Source organism: Corvus moneduloides, chromosome 4 (assembly GCF_009650955.1).
Source record: "Corvus moneduloides isolate bCorMon1 chromosome 4, bCorMon1.pri, whole genome shotgun sequence".
Lineage (NCBI taxonomy): Eukaryota > Metazoa > Chordata > Aves > Passeriformes > Corvidae > Corvus > Corvus moneduloides.
The window spans coordinates 51762284-51784340 of NC_045479.1; the positions used below are offsets into that span (position 1 = coordinate 51762284).

Here is a 22057-nt window from a genome sequence, read left to right on the forward strand (position 1 = left end):
TTCCTCAAAGGATGCTTCACAGAAATTGTCCTATCTCGGGATTCTCCTGTCCTTACTATAGGGAACTAACACAATTTCATGTCAAAATGGGGACTAACGAACAAGTATACTGGTGGCTAAAAGGAGTAGCTGAAAAAGGTCTTACTAGTGGACTATTCTTGCAAGGCTACAACTACAGACATATTTGTTGAAAACAGAAAAGCACAGATTTACCTGAATATAGAAAAAAAAAGTTAAAAGAGTAAGCAAAAATGTATAGAAATCACAAACGCTGAAAGGAAAACTGAAACGGGAAGGAAGGGGTATCACATTAAAATAAATACTGCAACAGAATCAACCTTAAAAAAAAGAAGTTTGGCTGCAAAGCAGATGAGCTGTAATTGGCTATAAAACCCACCAGGACTAACAACCTCCTCTGCAAAGCACACCCTGAGATTTAAAGCCAAATGACCAGTCTACCACATTAGCAGCTGCTTTCACATAGAAAAGGGATGAAGCTGCTACATTAGATTTGGTTTGGCACTGGATGTGGACTTGACATGACTGAAAACATGCTTTGCTGCAGAAACAAGATGCTACTTTTTTCTGCCTGGATGTCCTCCAGGACCAGCCTGAGTGTAAGTCATTCCCTGGTTCCTTTGATCCACAAGCTTGGAACATATTTGCCCCTCTTAACCAGCTTCAGAGCCAGAGTCCTGTACTCCACACCACTCATTGTTCACCATCAAGCAGATCAGTGCCCAGACATGTTGGCACACACTGTGCCTTTAATTCATCAGTCCTCTTAAAAATCTCACTTCTTCCTTCTTTACCACAGCTCTCATGTCTCAGTTTTTAGTGGTTTGTTACTCAGTCAAAATCCTCCCCCCGCTGGACTTTACGGAAAGCTCAAGCTTTGGCTTCTCATTGCAATTGCAAAGACCATCTCATTAAATATCCTTTTCTTACTCTTGGATCTTTTCTTCCCCAGCCCAGTTCTTGCTTCCTGACTTCAGCTGACCCTTTCCATCTTTCTTAGCATGGTCACAACTCTGATATTAAACCAGCAAGAGGACTGGGGGAGAACACATTTCCCATCTATCTCAGCTGTTAAAAGATACAGAAGAAAGAATACCAAGCTGATCAGGGCTGAATCTCTGGTAACAGAATTGTAATTACAATTCTGCTGACTGAAGAAGGGCCACAAGTAAAGTGCTTATTCAGACATAAAGCACATACCAGGCTCATACATCCAGCATCTGAACTATAAGTAGATGGAGTATGAATGAGAGTCCACCAATTAAGTAGAAACTGTAAAAGAGCTTTCTCAGTTCTCCAAATCATTCATCACGGTCACAGATGCCATATGGAAAATCTAACTTCTAAAACTTCTTCTAACAACTAAAAGGAAGTTCTTCTTCCCTAGAAAAATTAAGGCTTAGTTGAAGTTTTACTATTAATATTCATATTTTAACCAGCCATTATGATGAAACTACAACAACTAGGAGGATAAGAGGCAGTATTTAATTTAATCAACCTATACATTTAAACCAGGATACAGTACCAGCTCTATTCAATGAAAACTGATTGAGACCACTTGATTATATTATCTCAGGTACAGAACAGACATAAACACTCTACCTGCATATGAAGAATTACTCAGTTTCACAGAGCAGTCGTATGGCCAGAGCAGGGACTGGGGGTGGGGGGGGGGGGGGGCCGGTGCGGGTGGGTAACCTCTTTCTTTCAGGTTTTAGTATAAATACAGACTAACCAAGTGCTGCCAGGAAATGTTTAAATAAACAGGAAATCTGTACAACAATGATAGATTTCAACATTTCAACAAGGGCAGCACAATGACAGGCATTTAAAGAGTTCTGTTCCTGCACGTGAGTTATATTTGGAGTTAATGGGTTTTACCTTGGGCAATTTCATGTTTCTGTAACATAATACTTCATTCTATAAAAACAGTTCTGAATTTTAGTAGGCTAGAGGGCAAAGCTGTGAATATAAGGAAGCTTTTTGGTTTGTTTCCCACCCCCCAGTCAAAGGAAATAAAAACCCTCATCACTTTCACAAACCTCGGCCAAAGAGACAGTGTTGGCATCTTTTTGGAAACTTCCTTTCCCATTCCTTTCCAGCTAAACATATCTTAACCATGACAGCTCCATGAAAGGAAACTAACAGAGCCTATGGGAAGGGGAGCACAGTTTAATATTAAAACAACATATAGACACATTCATTTTACTTTACCTGCAGATTTTTAATTTTATATATATCATATCCTTCAACATTATAGTAATCCTAAAAGGTAATGGTGTCCTAACCTTACTGAAAAAGGATATGAGAATGTTAGCAATTTAAATGAATTTATTAACATTCTGGTTTTGGTGTTTAATTACCTTTAGGGCCTACAAACTAAAGAATTGGATACCAAGTGATGTCAAAAGACAACATCACTACACAGTGTTTCATACCAAATGAACTTGCATTTATTTGCCTATTCACTTAAAACCAAACCTTTTTCCTTAGCAGATAAATAACACTCACTGAGCAGGTATTACTTTAGTTCATGAATTAACTGTCATCTTACCTCCCTCTGGAAGAAATTCCAAGCATGGGTCAGCCACTGGTACCTAGGTAGGCCATAATTGGTCATCCTGGCTTTCAGTGTGATCATATCGGACCACTGCACTGGAACCTGGAGCAAGGAGAGACAGGTGACTCACACAATGGATCAGAAGGCTTGTGGCTCCAAACCCACAGGTTCCATCTATACTGAGATCTTTCCAGTGCAATGACTAAAATAACTTTGTATACAAATAAAACAGGAAACCAAGTGTTGCAATTTTTATGATACTAATACTTTACAAGACCTTCTTAAAATATCAAGGAAAAGTTATTTGTTTCCTTTGCTTACAAATTAATGTAAACTGAAAAGCAGTTACATTTTGGAGAGATTATGGGATGATTTGGTACAATTTATTTGTATCATTACCAGATTGTTTACCTGGCATAAAACTTGGACTGAGTTCCATCCAAGTTATCAGGGATGGTATCTGTTTGACCCATTTTAGATATTCCCATGGTGTTGCCTTAGATAATAGAAATAAACAGGCAGCCAAATGGGGAAATTCATCTCAAGATAAATAACTTAAACAGAGCAGATGAATCATTCTCTTTAAGTCTGAAATCCACTTCACTAAGGTGAAGAACTTTGATTTAAATGTCTAATTTCTACATATATAAAATTAATTGAGATGAATTCTACCCCAGGAGTTTTTTTCAGCCATTTTCTGGCTTTGTCTGGAGTCCTGCATGCAGGTATCCTGAATGTGCTCCATTTCAGTAACTTGCTCAAAAACTGTAACAAGGAAGAGTAGACAAGGCCCAATGACCTTTTTTTTCCAAACACACTCACAGCCTTGTGAAAATTTTTCTTCTGAAAGGATTCTGAAAGATTTTTCTTACAAATGTGACAACTCAGAAGTGAGGTGCTGGTGCACTCCATTGTCTGAATACAACACCTCAGTTAGCAATTTATTGCAGAGGCAAGCGCTGTGGCACCTGACATACAGTGAAGTTACGAGTAAAGATCAAAACCTCACTTCAATTCAGCAGCACAAATTTCAGTGTGCCAAAACAAAACAAGGATCTGAAGACTGCAGGCACCATTCTAGGAGCACATACCATCCATGCTGAGTTTTACCTTGTTTCCATCAGCCTTAACAGTCAAGGTAAAAGAAACCACAACTGCAGTATCAGCTGTCACTTGAATGGGAGGGGAGCCCAGCCCCTCTAGCAGCGGTGACTTTGCTCTCCTGTTTAATTTGAAGCTAACAGTAAGGGCATTCTGTAAGTAGCAACAAATGTTATCTAAGGAAAGAAAATTTGTACAATACTTCCCAAGGAAGCTGGTCTTCATTGTGCTAGATGCTCTACAAAAATATAGGGACTACCACTGCCTGCCTGAACCCACAATACAAATAGGAACAATTGATAACATTTCATTACCACTGCTAAGTTATGGTACATTTTAGATGCCCTAGCAAAGCTTCATATCATCAATATATTAATAAGGTCCCAGAAATTTAACATGCCTTTCACTTAGCAGATTTTTGCATTGAACTCACTATTGTTCACATGAAAAATATGTTATCAGTAGCGTACTAAAGATACGTAAAAGCATGATCACAGAATATTTCTGTCACGAACATTTACACTGGTCACTATAATAAATTGATTTATTTTTGTACTCAATGCATTTATCTTTCCTCTGCATTGCAAGCTAGCACTCTGCTTTTTTTGGATAATAGTTGACAGTGCTGCAATTAAGCTCCTACTTGCTAGACTGTTTTTTATTAACTTATTTGAGTTAAACACAGTCCAAGGTTATGCCTGCAACACAATACATCCAACTTCTTCACGAAATCAATGCAAGGCAGGGGAAAAAAACCCTCAAGAGGTGAGAGAAGGAAATTAAAAGCAAAGCAAAACAATCTAAACCCCACTGTAGGAAAGCAATATGAATGCTGGAGCTAAGGAGGCATTTCAGAATCTGTGTGTTTTGACTGCTGCAAGAATGCCAACAGGTAAAACTGGACAGGTAATAGGTATATTGATGTACCTACTAAATATCTTTCTGTCAGCTCATATACATGGTAGTGCACAATAATACATGATTAAGATACATTTGTATCTTAATATATATACCAATACTCATGTGTAGACAAACAAAAACTAGAGATGCTGGTTTGACTTTAACCTAAGTTCTATAAAGTTCAGTCTGCCACTGAGATCTAATTACTCATTATTATTTCTCTAATGACTATCAAAGCTTGATCAACACCTAAATAAACCAAGAACCCACACTGGCTTTTCAATCTTGTGGGTGGAATAAATTAGTCATGAGGCACACTACATGCTGAGAGCTATCATGAGCTGGAAGGAAAGCTGTTTATGCCAGGACTCTTAGAGCAAGTTGTCCACACACCAAGGAATGCCCATACTGGATCAGCAGAGGCAGTTATGCCTCAGTAACATTTTTGACAATATCACCCACACTACACTACACACCCACCTACACTAATGCCAACTGATCTCTGAAACCCACCAGGGGCTCATGTGATTTCATGCTACACTGAAACCAGTATGACATCAAGATACCCCTATGGTTATAAGAGGGAATCATCTTATCTTTATCAAGTAGGAGGAAGCACATTCTGGGGAATGACCTGCACAGGTATGGAAGAACCACTGAAAAATAACTGTTCTCTTCCAGACTGCCACATTCCCTATGGTTCTCAGCAGCAAGAAACCCACACCATCACACAAAGAGCAGCAGTGTTAGGACAAAGGGAGTAATAGTAAGAAATCAAGAAAGAGAATACAACAACAACAACAAAAAACGAAAAGACCCAAGCCAACACAGTATTTCAGGAGATAAGGAATAAAAAAAAATGCACATAAATAGGGAGAGAAAAAAACAGACAAAGAAAAGCAAGAAAAAAGGCATCTGGGTTTGCTGTGACCCACTGCAGAAGATGCAGGCATGGAATCCAGTGCTGCTTACTTTAGCAAAGGGCTGAAGGGACAGCAGTATTTTCGTCTGGAGGGAAACAGCATGACCAGTGACATAACATATAGTACGGCTTTGCCAGCCTTTATCAAACTGTCCCAGGTTTGGGTTTCAGTAGAACAGCAGATAAACAAAAGCTTGGGGGTCAGACTAAAACACAGCGTAACTTCAGGGTTTCTAACTGAATAGTGAAGGCTGAAAAAGCATGTTCCAGAGCTGTGAAGGCTATGCAATTTCAGGAGGTTTCCACTGACAAGATTTCTGTGGAAAGATGGATGTTAGCTGTAACAGTCATCCTTGGCAAAACCCCTGCAGAGGGCAGCTGTGCCCATAACATGAAGAATGCCTCGTCTGTATTCCCAATTTCAAAATGAATCAATGGAAGCTGACATTTAAAGCAAAGAAATAGCTTTAATTGTTATTATATTAGAACACCTCTCTGGAATCTGTGCTGCTAGGGAATGAATTCTGATGCAAAGTCCTGCTATGTAACTTCAGACTTCAAATCTGCCAGAAATTCCTTTGGTCCAAGTACTGTGTAAATATCAAGAAAGCTCCCTCACATCTTACTACAATATAATTGTCATTCACTGTTGGAAAGACCATTATATTGGGCATATCTTGGCAGTTGAGAGAAAAATATTTGTCCCTCTACTCATAAAAATGTACCAGACTCAGTACAAGATGTAAGGATATAGCAGCCAGCAGTTACATTTCAGTTTAATTTGTTCAACACTTACCTATTTTCTTACATGATGGTTACAAGTCCTCAGTTTGAAAATTAAAGGTTGGTGCAGTTATAAAAACCAGACAGAGATAAAAGCCTCTTCACAAGTTTACAGAAGAGTGTTTTATAGTCAAGACATGTTTTGCTTAAAACTGGCATTTATAGCTTGTGGAGGCAGTGTGCAGAATTTAGCAGACAGCAAGTCCTCTATTGAAAGAATATGCTGTCTGTTTACAATGTAGTACATTCTTTAAAACACAAAGAACTTTTGGGGCAAAATCCTTTCAAATTCTCTCATCTCCTCTCTCAAAATCCTTATTTAAGCTTGAAGTTCATGATTTATCCTCAAAAATATCAAAGGCTTCAGTGAGAACCTGCCTAAGCAAGAATTAACATAAAATTAAGTTCTTAAAAGGGGGAATGACTGATTTGGCTCTCAAATATAGAGGGGTTAAGGAGAAACCCAGACAGGGCCTTCCAGACAGACAAGCTCTCCCAGGAGAATTCTCTGTTTAAAATGAAGGCAGTCACTTGAAATTAAACTGTCAGAATAATGAACAGAGATAAACACTACAGCAATTAGAAAACAGCTAGCTAATGGAAAACTTAGTTTTCTTCTGCTGAAAAAATGCAGCCTCCTTTTCTGACTCACCGTTATTTCCTGCTCGTAGGTCCAAACACCACAGGCCAGTTCAATGCAGAATATTACAAGCAAGCTTCCAAAATACTGCAGAAAACAGAATGGTCTTAGCTATTTTTTATCTCTTCAAAATAAAGAAGTTTTCAAAGTTAGATATTGTTAAGTCTTTTTTTCAAAGTTGAAGAACTTTGAAAATATTATTAAAATTTCATGACTGAAGACATAGATATAGAAATGCATTTTTGTAACCAAAATATGAAAGATTCAGGCAGCAAACTTTATGCAAGCTAAGATCATGGGACATTTCTTTCTTGAAAAGTACATTCTTATCAAAGTGATTTAGGTATTTGAGGTCAGGTCTAACTGTACTAACTGTAATATTTAGAGATTAATTGAAGTATCTTTTTTTTATTACAAGGTATAACCCTTGAACTATTTAAAAATAGGAAATACAAGTATAAATTAAGAAGTAGAGACCTTGGTAATGATGCTTAAAAAAACCTGGCCGCTCTAACTAGAAGGAGCGAGAGTTTCTTCTATATAGCATCAACAAACCCTTTCTGAACTGCAGGATAAAGCTACATGGACTTTAAAGCTATTTTAACTGGTGTTCTCTATTAAAAGTGTCCTATTTATCCTTTATTTAAAGCAGAAGTATAGTCTCATTTATTCTTGACTCCAAATTTACTTCCATGTCAGTGGACTGAGCTTCCCTTTGCTCTCGGTATTCAAGACTTTAGGGTCACAATCTTCACGGATTTTAATCTAATTTGAAAATCAAAGAAACACTATCACAATATAAAATAGAATAAATATACAATTCCATTGGTAGGATACAAATGGCTTCTAATTTAGTTATTTCATTCAGGAATCTATTTAGGACACAAAACATGAACTGATGATACGAGTTTTTTTTTAAAGGGTTAATAAGATGTATTGTTTAAAACAGAGTATAAATCCACAAATATTAGGCTTTAACAGTCATCTATATAACACCTTTTTCATTCATCTGGTCTGGAACTGAGTAATTCAGATACCTTGGCAGCCACTGGTCTTGGCTTATCTCTACTTGCTCAACAAATCTAACTCCCTGAATTAGAGATGTAGATGCACACAGAGACATATAAGAAGTGCATGTAAAAATACTCATGTTAATTTTAAGAGAAATCTGTACCCATACCCTCCCTCTGCAAAAGTCTATCCAATAAATATGGTACTGAAAGAAGGACTCCTGTTTTACTAGTCTTCATCATGTTACATTGCATCTTAACAGTCATTCCAGCTGAACAACACACTGCATTTCCTTACATATCAACACTGTAAGCACACACAGATCCAGTACAAGTCTTCAATAACCAATATGTTCATCCTCCAAAGATCCAAAAGAGGAAAAACATGAATCACACCTTCCAAGAACAATGGTGCTCTCTCTAAGAAATAAAGTCATAAGCTTCTACGCAATGTATCTACTATCACTGCAGCGCCTAGTAGCTATGCAAAGGGTTCTTTTAAAAAAACCAAACATGGAAATCTACTTCTAAGTATTCACTTTGAAAGCAGGAAAGAATACCACATACTTTAGTGCCACATGCTCTTTTAATTAATAATTATAATAAAAAATGTTTAAGGGCATTATGACTAATCCCCTTAAATATTATGACTGATACTCTTAAACCAACATTTTTGAGAGGGAGAACAGCTTAATGTTTCAATGAAAAGTGCCTTTCACTTCTTGGCTGTCAAAAGAAATTTCAGTGGGCTTATACTCTAACTGAATAACAAGACTGGAACTGTCTGCTATCCCTGAATCTTATACAAAAATCACTGATTGTGGTGAAAGCAATATATCTGGGAGTGTACATATGGCATTCTCTGCAAAACTCTAAATTTGCAGTTCTTTGCAACATTTAATTCATTCATCAAGCTTAACATTTGAAACTTCCTCATCTTTCTCAGGATGTAAGTTAAGAATGTTTGTGGTAGTAGTAGGAGACAGAAAAGCCAAACCCAAGATTTTCGTCCCATTACTGAATACAGCCCAAGATAGAAAACTACTTAGCCAGACTCACTCATAAACCCCTTTTGGGTCTGCCAGGGACTGAGCACTCCTGACTAGCTACATCTAGACACATCAGGGCACTGCAGAATCAAGCTTTCTGTCCTCAGAAAGACCATATCTGTCCATAACACAAAAGAGAAAATACACAATGAGTTTACACACAGGAAAGGCCGTGCTCGGAGGTTGTTTCTCTCTGCTGCTGAAGGAGAATATTATACCTCTCTCTTTGTAATCGTTTGCAAAACAAATACTTACATAGTAAGTTTTGTGGGGAAGAAAAAAATCCTCTAACCATTATTTAGATTTATTACCCCTAATTTCCATCTTCCAAATCTAGAAATTATTACTGGCTTCAATGCTTATTCCTTGTCCCCAATTAAATTCCCACAAGAGTCTGAATGCTAAATGCATCTTCCTGCATTTCCATGCTTCTGGTTCTTGCCAAAAACAGGGACTTTGTTTTAGAGCAGGCTTAACATTTCTTCCTGTGAGTTGAGTGGCTACATGTCGTAAAGATGAGTAACTCACTGAGGAGCACGGTTGTACATCACACTCAAACTGCACCAGGAGGTCACTGATATAACCTTCTACAGAACACCTCCCTCAGAGTACTCTTGGCCATTGCTGAGATTTTTTTTTACTGTTTCTTTGTTTCTCTTTTTCTTTTTTTGGCAGAGAGAGGGTAAGACGGGGAAGGCACACAAGGGAGCGAACAGTTTTGCAAAGACATCTACAAGCTATGGTGAAATAAAGCCACAGTTGTGACCACTTTAAGAACTGGAGACCCTTTACAGGGCAAATCCCACAGACTTATAACACCACCCTTTTGTAGGCAATTGCTAATCACTATCATTCTCTCCTTACTGTGACTATGCAAAATAATCAGAAAATTGAAGTGGTGCCTTGATCCTGTTACGAACCCATCTGTTTCACTGAAGGATTTCCTCCAGCAAAACTGTGAAAAACCTAAAATGTTGCTTCCTTGAGAGAAGCTGAACGACTGAAATGCTGGCAGAAAACACTCTTTAGAGAGTAATAAAGTAAAATTATTTGCCAACTTAAAAATAAATAAAGCGTTAGACATTTACTACTCCATACATCATGCTTGTGGCCAAGATACTAAACTTCAGTATACGTAAACTGGATGTTTTCAGTCAGCAGGAGCTGGTTCTCCTGCAACCTCCTTGTTAAGCTTCCTCTAGCACAGGTCACATGGTGGAAGGGAAGGAGAGAGAAGAGAGGCAGGCAGCAGCTCTGTAAAGCAGTCATTTTCCAACAGGAACATTACATCTAATACCTGGAACATTGCACAAGCACTTGGATTTGCAGCACTGACAGACTGCAGGGGCTTACACAACTCTTTTTCCAGCACATCAGTCCTGAAAGAGAGGTGAAGGACCTGGGGGCTCAGGAGAATCCTGTTCTCCTTCCTTTCTTGTGCAAGAGACTAAACATTTAAGAAGTGGGAATTACTGAAGTCATTACTGTGAAAACCAGTTTCAGAGATACAGAGGCATGAAGGACCAAGGAAAGATAGTAAAGATATCCCCTACGTAATCACCGGGCCGTGTTCTGCTGGAATACTCTTCATGTGGTACAGGTGCAGAAGTGACCACAGTCAATATTCAAATCCTGAAACCTCCAATACCCACACGCAACAACAGCATGGAATACCACCACTGAAATACTACCTACTAGTGCAGAGATGCTACCAGCTTGTAACACCTACTGCAACTTGCAACAGCCTCCACAGAGCTCTTGCTCCTGTGCAAGTCAAACAACCCCAAGCTCACATCTACAGGGAATTCATATATAAGACGGAAAGGACAGGGGGATAGTGAATGCAAATCCCATTACCATAATTTCAGCCACAGAAGGGAGGTAACCATCAAGTAAATAAAGACAAAAACCAAACCAAACCAAAACCAACACCTACCAAACAAAAAAAAAAAAAAAACAGGGACTAGTACTGAATAGGTTTTGTCCTAATTCAAATAGTTATCTGCATAAAGGCTATCAGACCATGATAAAGCACTAAAAACCATACATGGTATTTTCAGATAGGCATTAAAAAATCAATGTAATTAAAACCTATTTTTATAAAGATCTGTATAGACTGTGTAAATATAATCAAAAATTTTAGTGTGAATAAAATTTCTGCACACTACAGTGGCACCCCCCACAAGAGGGTTCAAGCTCCCTATATGCCAGTGTACACCAGCGCTCCATACATGGAGCATATATGCTCTGGCATAGGCCCAAAATGTCTTCCTATCTCTCCATCTAAGGCTAAAAACTAAGCTACAAAATTAGTTAATCCTAAATAAATTACAACAGGCTTTTTTGCTATTACATTTTTTCTACCAAACTAAGCTGATGTCCACCACCACCAAATACATTCCAGGACTGTATTTCTTTCTTGATCATCTCAACCACTTAGATGAAAACACGAATAAAAATACTAAATGCAAGCACAAAATCACTCTTACTGAATCTAAGGCATTTTAAATTTGTTTAAAAGGTGTTTGTTCCAACAACTCCCATTCTGTTCAGAGAGTAATAGCAAAGAGCACACACATGAAGTGTCTCCCAACATAAAATCTCTCCCTCATGGCCTTCCATCCTGCAGAGTACAGGATTTTTTTGTTGCAATTGTGGGCAACTTAGGGAAGGATGTAAAGCATGAAGCACAATGTCTTATGTCTTTTGCAGAGATGCAATATAAAACTCTTACTGTAGTTCTTCTAGAGATTTTGTGTTGAACACACCACGTGATTTCTGCAGTTAATAACCTAATGTAATTTGTCTATGCTTTTCAGGCAACAGGTGAAAAAGAACGGGTGACAAATAATCTGTCACCAACATAGCAACAGGATGACAGAGGAAACTGAGACTTCACAAAACACAGTACATGGAGAGAGATTTTCAGTTCTTCTCAGAGATTTTTTCACAGCAGAAATACTGAATTCTAACTACATTTAGCAAAGGAAAACTTGAGTTAAAACTCTAGTGCCCTACAGTAGTTTCCTTCAGCACAACAGCCAGGGCAATTATCAACAGCCAGTGCCCTCCTTCAGCCACCATGATGATCCCACAAATCATCATGATACAAAATCAGCATGACTGTCCTCTGAGAATGCCCTTCTGAACCCTGTGTAAACATTATGTCAGAAACAAAGCTAAGACCAGGAACTCTTACAGAAATTTGGTGACTTTTGGCATTTAGTGACCAAGTCACTATGGCACTCTGCTGCCGAGCAGCCCAAGCAGATAAGGGCTGCCATCCTACAAAGCTGAGTGCACCCAAGTATATTCTGGAAGTGATGGGTTTTTTCCACACGTGATTTTTTTACTCTGCCACTGATGGCTTCAGTAATTTGTTGCCAATGACCTACAAAATGCTTCATCAGCAAGCAGCTTCTATAACCAGTAAAACTGGGCTGTTAGCCTATGCACAAGGAGAATGAAAGACCTGAACACATCTGCAGTCATGCTCCCTCGAGCCTGCTCATACCAGTGATCATTTTGTTTGCAGTTTGCAAGTGCGACTTAGAAGCAAGAGCCATGAATGTGAACAGAGACAGGGTTCTGTGTCAACTCAAATTTCATCAGAAGTAGGAAGGCACAAGAATGGTTTAATTTATCTTTTTCCTTGCTCAGACCTTATTGTTTTTACGTTGCATCATGCGCTTTTCTGTTCTGACAGCTTCCTAGTTAACTACTGTCAACCTGAGGAGACTTCAGAATCTATTTAAATAATGCATAGAGAATAAATATATCCCATCACACAACACAGTCAGAATACTGACTTGTTAAGCCCACTTCCAGACAGTGAAGCAAGAGTGCGTTCTGTGTATGAAAGCAAATAGCAATGGCAGGCAGGGGCTAACTACTGGAGTCAGAAGTTGCAAGAAAGTGAAGAAAAGCAAGAGCATGGAGAGCTTTTGGAGAACTTGTTCTACAAGACTGTAGAAATCCTTCATTTTCTGACCAAATACGCCTTTCTTTGAAGGATGGGTGTACTTATTAATGAATCATTATTCACATCACCTGTATTTTATTTCATAAACATCTTTTTTTTCAAGCTTTTTCTCCCAGAAGACATAAAACCTTTTTTTTCCCCCCATCAGACTCAAGAAAAAACCCAGTCCTTATGCCAGAGCAAACAAAGAGTAGCTGATGAACAACTCCAGCCTCCTCAGACTTGCTGTCTCACACTGCTTTCTTGAGCAACATGTTCCATATGGCATTAGAGGTGAAGAAAGCTCTGGAAAGGGCAGCGGCTGAAGGAACTTGCAAGAGGGCAACTGCAGAATGAAACCTTACCATAACCTCTAAAAGACCAGAGTATCTGGTATGTAAAGTGAATGCCAGCAGATTTAAGAGTTATGCATAGCATTTCCCAATGGCTAACAGCCCAAGTGCATCAGCCTTGATCTTCTGAGATGCAAGCCATCCAAACATCTCTCTGCCCTCACCAGGGAAACCTCAGATGACCATCACCACTGGATCACCAACAGGAACCAGAATCTTTCTGTGTAAAATCTACCAAGTCCCTCCTCCTTCGATAACGTGTAAGCTATGGTTCCCTTTATCTTTGTCAGTTTACAAACTAACAAGATTATTTTACTGATTAATCCAGCTATCTTTTTCAAAAATGGAGCAAACACTCACTAAACCTAGTCAGACAAGCTGCATGGAAAACTGATATCCTGTTTATCCACTTCAGCAGCACAAATTTTCCCCTGCACCCTCAGCCCTGCCCTGTAGGAATTAACAGTCCATTCAGTAATTTTGATTTTAAATTCAGTTTATGTGCTTGACAACACAGAAATTTGTGAGAGATGCAGCCAGAAGTCAACACGGAAATGAGCTGAAACCATCGACTTGCAACACAAGCTACTGAATATGTCATCCAGTTCTTCAAAATAAATACATTTCACACAAAAATAATCAAATATCTCTATTATCTTAAATTTTGTTTCTGAGATCACAAAATTTTATCAAAATGTCTTAAAGTCTATGATCTTCACAAAGTCCACTGCTTTTTTGTAAAACTTTTTAAGTAAGTTTTAAATTAATTTTTTTTATGGCAATGAACTTTCTAGTTTTTGAAGCTACGTATCCAAGTTATTTTATTAAGCCATTTGTTTTTTTAAAAACTGAATAAAATTATTTATGAATAATTAGATTTTTGTTCACAGCCTTGATTCTTCTGTGGGATATTCTTCACCTGTTGTAAATTTTTACTTTAATGGTTATCTTTGCTTATATAAGTAAACTGGCATTACTTTGGAAATAAGCAAATGCACACTTCATACAGTTATTAGGATTTACTTGCTAAGGGTTCAATTACCTCAAGTCAGTGAACTTCCAGAAATAGGGTTATTGCAAGGTCATGGTAAAGTACTAAACAGGATATAGGTAAAGATAGACATTAGACCACAATTTTCATATGGGTTGTCATATTCTCTTTTCCTTTTTTCTTCTCCTATTTCATAGGATTTAAATCAAAACCTAAAGTTTCCTTTTTCTGCACAGATTTTTCAAAACACAGCTTCCTTCATTTGTCTACCTGCTCTTTATTTTCTACCAAGGAAATTACACACCATAAAAATGTTTCCTTAGTCAAGAAAACCCTTTTTGCTTGTAAAATAGACCCATTTGGTGCTATACACGACTGCTTCAGCATGCCCCAAGACACTTCAAACAATCACCATTTTGAGTGAAGAAATGATCTTATGATATAAAACCCACACTGCAGCCCCCGTACACAAAGCAAACTGCCTTTGTGGTTTAACAGTCAAAAGGGTATGCTTCAACAAGAAAAAGATTAATTTACCTGACAGGATATCCACTCCATACACAGCTTGTGGCAACAAGAATGCAGCTGAACCACAGCATCAGCAGACCCCATCAGTGAGCTGGGCTGTGTCTCAGACAGGACACAGAGATTTGGCTGGGCTTTGTGGATTCATACACTTCTTCCTTGCTCTTAGGAACTTCCCCCATTCCCTTTTCATTTCAGCAAATAAAAAAAACCTGGGCAAACAAGCAATGAGAAAAGAAGAGCTGGAAAGGACAGAGGGGAGAAAAAAAACCTAACTACAGCAGAAAGACCACATATCTCAGCAGCTCCCCATCTTTTCTCAGTCAAGATGCAGCAGCCCTCATTCCCATCCTGGTATCACTCACAACTCTCTACCCTCAACAACCCCAGTGCCTGGAACCTACTCTCATATTAGTCCGTCTTTTCAATAGTTTTGGGGTACCCACATCCATCACTTCACCAACCTTTTTTTTGCTATCTTCCCTCCTCTTTTGACCTGAGAGCATTATTCCAGAGCCCTTTTCAGTTCTGGTGCTGTTTCATTCTCTTCTACTGCCCTGGGTATCAACGATTTGTAAGACTTGGAGGGAAGAAGCAGTACTGACAGTGTAACAAGTGGGAATGAGGGAAAACAGGAACAAGGAAGGTAAGAGCAACAAGGCTTGCTCCAAAAGGATCATGAGGCCAAACACAGTGACACCCAATCAAACGAACATTCAGGATATAAGTCCCCAAGAACAAAGTAGACAGCTCCCATCAGGCGCGCCTAAAAGTACAGCATGCAGTAAACATACTGGAATCATGAAATGACTACTGTCAATAGATATCTAACTTCCGTCTCAACACTGTGCCTCTTTCCTAAAGCATTATTGAAGATATATACACAAAAGAATTAAAATTTATGGCCTCCTAACGGCACTATCCAATCTCACTGTCCTAAGTCAAAGGCGTTGCCCTCAAGAGGCCAGGCAGTTCTTGCTACTTGGAGCTGCTGGATAACTGCACCAAATTGTGCTGTGTAGCCTCTGCAACACTGCCAAGCATTCAAGGCAGCTGCTCAGTGCCTGGATGAAAGCAGCAGATCATCACCATGATCACAGCAAATATTTGGATTTAAGTCAAGTACTTGGAAGAAGACCTGGACACTCCCAGCAGTTCAATTCTTGTCATGCTCCCCCACGCTGCTCAAATACACAGCTGCTCTTGCTTGCTGTGTGTTCTGCAGGCAGCACCTTCATCACTGCACAATTCCCAATATGCCACATGGCCAAGCAACTCATGTCTCCTCTGCGAGCTCCCTCTCCTACTTAAGGAAATTCGGCACTGTTTCAAAGCACTTGCCTTAGAAAAAGTCTTTTAAGGACATACACAGCAAGGATTTATTTATGTTGGGGAAGGCAAGGTCAACAAAATGCACCATGCTTCCACAGGCAGACAGAGAGGCTGGCACTGAACCCCAGGACCAATGTACTCCGCTCCACAGAGCTGGGAGCCTGCAGAGTGCACATGTTCCTGCAAAGCTTGGCTTAGCACTGCGGTGGCATTGTGGCATCACCAAAATCCATCTCAAAATCGAACAACTTGTTTGAACCTTAAAAATCCTGATCTAAACAGGAAAGAATCTTGCTCTCCATTTCAAGGCAAAAAAATGCATAATAGTTAGTACAGGCATCATCTCCAGCAGTTTACCTTTGAATTCAAAATTAGAAATATAGCAAGAACAAAAATACTCTATTTTTCTGAGAAAGTTACTCATATTTGAAACTACTGGGGTATAATAAAAATTGGTGAACTTTAAGTGTATTTACTCTTACCAGTGGAACATCAAACCAGCAGTACCTCAGAATGTAAGCTAAATGTCCAGCCCTTAGTTACCCACTGACTATCTGAAACTGAGCTTTAGCAGAGTACTAGCTTCTCATCAAACCTGAACTACAGTATTATAAACACATTTAAACCAGTCTTTCAAACAAGGCAGGTGTCGGTTCTTTTGGGGTTCAGTCTGGACTGGGCGTAGACGGAGACGGTGACGAGAGATCTCTATAGGCAGATCTCGGAACATGCGGTTTATTGCAAAGGGCGTGGGTATAGGGGCACTGCTTAGAGCTGCAGCTGGCAGCTCTGAGCAGGCCCAAGAGAGCAAGAGAGTAAGCGGGTAAGAGAGAGAGAGAGCGAGAGGAATGAGAGTGAAGAAGTGTGTGTGAAGAGAGAGTAAGAGTGTGTAAGAGTAAGAGAGAGAGTGAGAGTCTGCGAAGAGTGTCTGAAGTTCTGGTTACAATACAATAAATCATCTTCTGTACTGAATATTCTAATTGTCACTAACCAATCTAATACAAGATACAAATCCTATAGCATTTACATACAGCCTATAAGAGTTCTTATATTACCATAGAGTGTTACATCTTAACTTCTAAAAACTACTCTTTGGACCCCTTCTGCTGAGCTAGTAGGGTCTGCTCTGACCCTTGGACCTGCCTGCAAGCAGAGGGTATTGTTCAATCAAGAGGGGATTACCTTCAGTCGGCCATACCATTGTTTTCCAGTTGTTCAGTAACTAAGATTTGGTATTTCAAAAGTGGCTTTCATTTTGATGTCGCCTGTAGTTTTCATACTCCCAAAGTCTTTTGTCAGGCAATCATATTTATAAAGCTTTCCTGTTTCATCTTCCCCAACAGGCAGGCTAACCTGTCTTGTGACTCACTGTCCTCCTCCCACTCATACCACATTTGTAAATGGGCTGTTGATAAAAGCCACTAAATACAAACTCAGTCTGTCCAGCTTAATACGAAACTGCACGGGTTTACACCAAGTATGCCTGTTAGTTACTTCTTCCCTTCAATGCTTGGTATCTAAATAATGAAGAAATACTTTTGGTTGGTAAATAACAATTCCAGTGCCAAATGTTAGTACAAGGTATTGGAGCAGCTGTAACTGTGCTAAGAGTCCACATGGATAGGAACAAATATTCTTTATTACTACAGAGCAAACAAACTATACAACTGCTGCCACAAAAACGAAAAGAAAACAGACAACAAAATTTATTATCACTGAAGGCTCATATTAATTCCTGCCAACTGTAGTCATAAGTACTACAGAATAGTTGATGGCTGTGGTACTGTAGAGCAGCTAACATTTCACACAGAGTAAGAATGCTTTCTAGGAAGAAGACATTAGCAGTTATTGGTATCTTGCAACATAGCAGATGTCCAAATTTAATCACCCTTATCACCTCTGCATCCACACGGACTGAAGTGGGTGAATGCAGACAGAAGAATTTGCCTCAAGTGTTGATACGGTCAACAGTATCTCATCATTCTTTAGACAGACTTCACAGAAACCACTAGTTTAATGATGGTTTGTCTGGTTGTGTTTCAACGCAATACATGGCTTAGTCTGCCAGGGTCCAATTTATAACCAGGTTCCGCCATAACTGAATTAATAAGCTGTTTGACCACACACCAACAGGGTCTAACAATGTTTAGCTCTGAGAAATATTTATTACTCTGTCAACTTTATGATAAAAATCAGTAACAGGATTTGTTCTACTGACCATCAAGTATTTCTAACAGTTTTCCCTTTGTGAAAACATATGCAGACGAATTTGAATCCTGTGCTGTTTGAATGCTGCAGTTACAGAAAAGTCATGATTATAAACACAAGAACTTGCAATGAAAACGCCAGCCAGGAAGTATTTTCCAGTGGGATTTTCATTAAGCTCTTCTTGTCAAGCAACAGAGCTTACTCTTCTTATTTTCATAAAACACGAACTTAAAAAAAACCAAAAAAAACCCAAAAACATACTTAAGGTTACTATTCTTAAAGAATATATTGGGTTATTTTTTGTTAGGCAATGTGCACAGCAGACTTCGAAAACAATCCAAAATGTACAGGGCCTCAGAAGAAGAGAGGCAAAGTATTTTTTTTCCAAACCCAGAACGAATCTTTTTGAAAGAACTGTACCAACCACCATAAAACCTGGACTCTACTTTCCCATCCTTGGACTTTCATGCATCCAAGTCAGTGACTTGGAAGAGCCCAGATCTTCCACTTTAGGCTGGCATCACAGCTACTTCTACGTGAGGAGGTTGGTCAATCACACAAAAAAAATATAGGAACTCAAGGTACACACGGACTCTTCAGACCAACTACCCTTCAGGACATATTTCTGAAGTGATTGAAATTAAATGATCATAGCTTTAAAAGGCTGGTTCTACAAAAACTCCAGAGTATGTACATCAGAAGACTGTGGTTTTACATTTTCCTTCTATTAAGCTGAGCAAACATGAGTTTGATTTATACTTATGCCCCCATGTGAAGACAGAAAGGTTTCAAGCATTTAATTGCAAGACAAAATTTCAAAAACAAATGAAAATGATTATGTATTCAAATGTATTAAAACCTAACACTATCTCTATTTTATTGTCCTTACACTTTATTACATTTTATAAAAATCCATTTCAATTAACATCAGCACTAGCAATGAGCACGCTGCCAGGATGTCAAGACTTGTATCCAAATATCTGTGCATGCCATCATTATGGCTTTCATGTACTTCAAAAAGAAGATTAAAAGCATGATTGAAGAGGTTGTTAATGTTTAACATGAAGGTTCTTTTCTTTTAGTTCATCTGGTTGAACAAAAGCTCATTTTGTTGATCCATCAGTTTTCGGATTAGTCTGATGAATGAAGCATTGACTTATGTCTGCATACTTCTCTATGGTATAACATAACTGCATTCATTTAACAATCAATCAAAGACAATGACATACTTAGGAAGATATCATTTAGTTTTGCTTATCAGTTTTTTTAGCAAGAGCAAATCTCAAGCTGCTGAAAATGAAATATTGCAACATAAAATGATAGAAATGTCTTGTTTTGATTTAGTATAACTTGACTGCCTAAACACACTTCAGTTGATTTATTCCCAGATGGCACTAAAGGCTATAAATGATTTTTTCTTTCCACTTGCAGTGTAAATAAACTGAAGGCCAAAACTAGTTTTAACTTCATTTTCTCTTGAAATAGTTAGGTGGGCTTTTTCAAAGCTTATACTGAAAATGACGTTTTCTTTCCCCAGATACTACATGGCATTGATCTACATCATATAGTTGTTTTTACCTGTTAATTAGTTTAATTAATATTAAAAACTATCACAACTATAAAATAAAGAACAGATTATGAAAGTAATCTTATAACCTTACGAAAACCCGCTAAGGCTTAGTAAGTTTATCATATTTTATTACTTTCACTATTTAGATGAAACAGAAATATGTACAAAGCCCTTTTAAGGTATGTAAGAAATATTACTAAAGAAATAATTACATGGTATTAAATTACATTAATCCATTACTCTGAAGCATGTGCCCATAATTAAGTAATTGTCTTAGAACTTGTTCCCATTGACTTTAACATTGCAAGGTTAAGATCCAGAAATAAAAAATGCATGACTATTCTGTTACTCTAACACATTCAGATTTAAATGAGAGTTTTCCCCAACAATACAGTTTTGAAAGAATAATCTTCACATTGCATACAGGCTTAACAAAATATCTGAAAGGAGAAACAGCACTGCCCTCTTGCAACCGAGGAAAACTTCTGCTGCAGATGTTCAGCTGGAGATACAAAATAAAGCTCTCTCCAACCCTCTCAAAATTAAAAAAAAAAAAGACATTTTAATACAAAACCCCAATACAGTTTTGTAACTGTTTATTCTGCAGTTAGAATATTTCTGTTAGAGAAAAGCTAAGGTTGAATAAACCTGTCAATTTCTCATGGTGTTTTATGGTCATTTCGTGCAAAATCCATGAGATTTAGGTGTCACATACTTAAGCCTAAACAGATCCACAAGAAAAATTCAACTGAATGCACTTTGTGAGAACCCAACTCAGTGAAAAACACACACTGCAGTGAAAAAACAGCAGGAGCCCAACTCTGCTTGCATAGGACCCTGGATAGCCTCAAGAGGTGAAGGGTCATATCTGCCCACTTTCTCTTACTGTAATTAGAGTAGTCAAGTCTGATACACCTCTTTCACATCCATTGCTCCTGCTCTCTTGGACTTACAGACTGCTTGGAATCCTGCTTATCCTCATGTTAAAAAACAGAGTCCAATTCTGCAAAGAGCTACAGCTACACTTTTAAGAAGCATACAGGTATGTGGCACTCTTGGATTTCAGTACTGCCAACAGGCTAAAAATTTTAACTCTAAACCTTTAAAATTTGTGTGAACTTGATGGGCTTTTGCTGGAATGGCGTTTTTTTTGTTTGTTTTTGGTTGACTGTTTCTTTTATTGTCCTCAAATTCACTGACTTCCAGATGAAGAAAATAGTTGGCTCCCTTGACGGTCAAAGCCACGTCACAGTTAAACTGTACACAGAGCCATGCGCAGGAAAGACTACTACACTTCAGCTGCTTCCAGCTCAGTTATATACTCTCCAAACAAAGGAAAAAGATGAGTACTTGGAATTTATTTTAAAACTTGCTTGCAACCAAATGCAACTGAAAAATTCCACATCCATGTAAGAGAAGACAAAGTTTCTGAACACACTCAGAATTAACTTTTGTCAGCTACAAGTGCTGTTACTTTACACACACAGTCAATTGTGGAATAAAGCAAAGCCTAGGTTAGGTAGCTATTGCACAGCTAAGAGTCAAAACAGTAGCATATGGGTTTATTTCAGAGTACTGAGACTCATGTCCCTATAATTATTAGTACTTAAGAGTTTGAGTTATTTTTCCCTTCACCAACTCCTCTACTAAATGAAGTGGATTTTTGCAGTTGAGACACTGCTTGTCTTTCAGTCACAGCGTAATGCAGTCTAGGCAATAAATTATTTCCTACTGTGTGCTTTGCAATTACAATTCCTCACCAATACCATAACTCAACATGGTAATAAAAAATAATCAGTATTTATCAAGTGCCTGTGGATTAAAACCTTTCTAACTCCTGAAACAAAAGAGAAGTTATGAAACATACCCAGACAAGGAGCAATAGATTTCTTTTTACCGTTCCACAGTACCCCAGCATTCCAACTATGATGAGGAAACAGCAGACTGCAATCATAACCGGGTGAACCACAGGAAAGTAAGTCAAAATGACAGCCTCCTCCACCCTAAAACCAATCAGAACAATAATCAAAAAAAGCACAATCACACAAAAATGATACATAGGAAAAAAAATACAGCCATTAAAAAGAAAATGGTTGATTAGCAGATGTGTTCTTTCCAGCACCTTACACATTTC

At 38.3% G+C, this 22057-nt stretch overlaps 1 protein-coding gene across 1 annotated transcript in view; it reads right to left on the reverse strand.

Moving 5' to 3' along the window:
- The window catches only part of TSPAN12 (tetraspanin 12), a 44272-nt gene that overhangs the window by 7285 nt on the left and 14930 nt on the right, over positions 1–22057 (reverse strand). Inside the window, 3 exon segments of the mRNA XM_032106707.1 lie at positions 2573–2680; positions 6937–7011; positions 21791–21926. Coding sequence (XP_031962598.1) covers positions 2573–2680; positions 6937–7011; positions 21791–21926 — 319 coding nt within the window.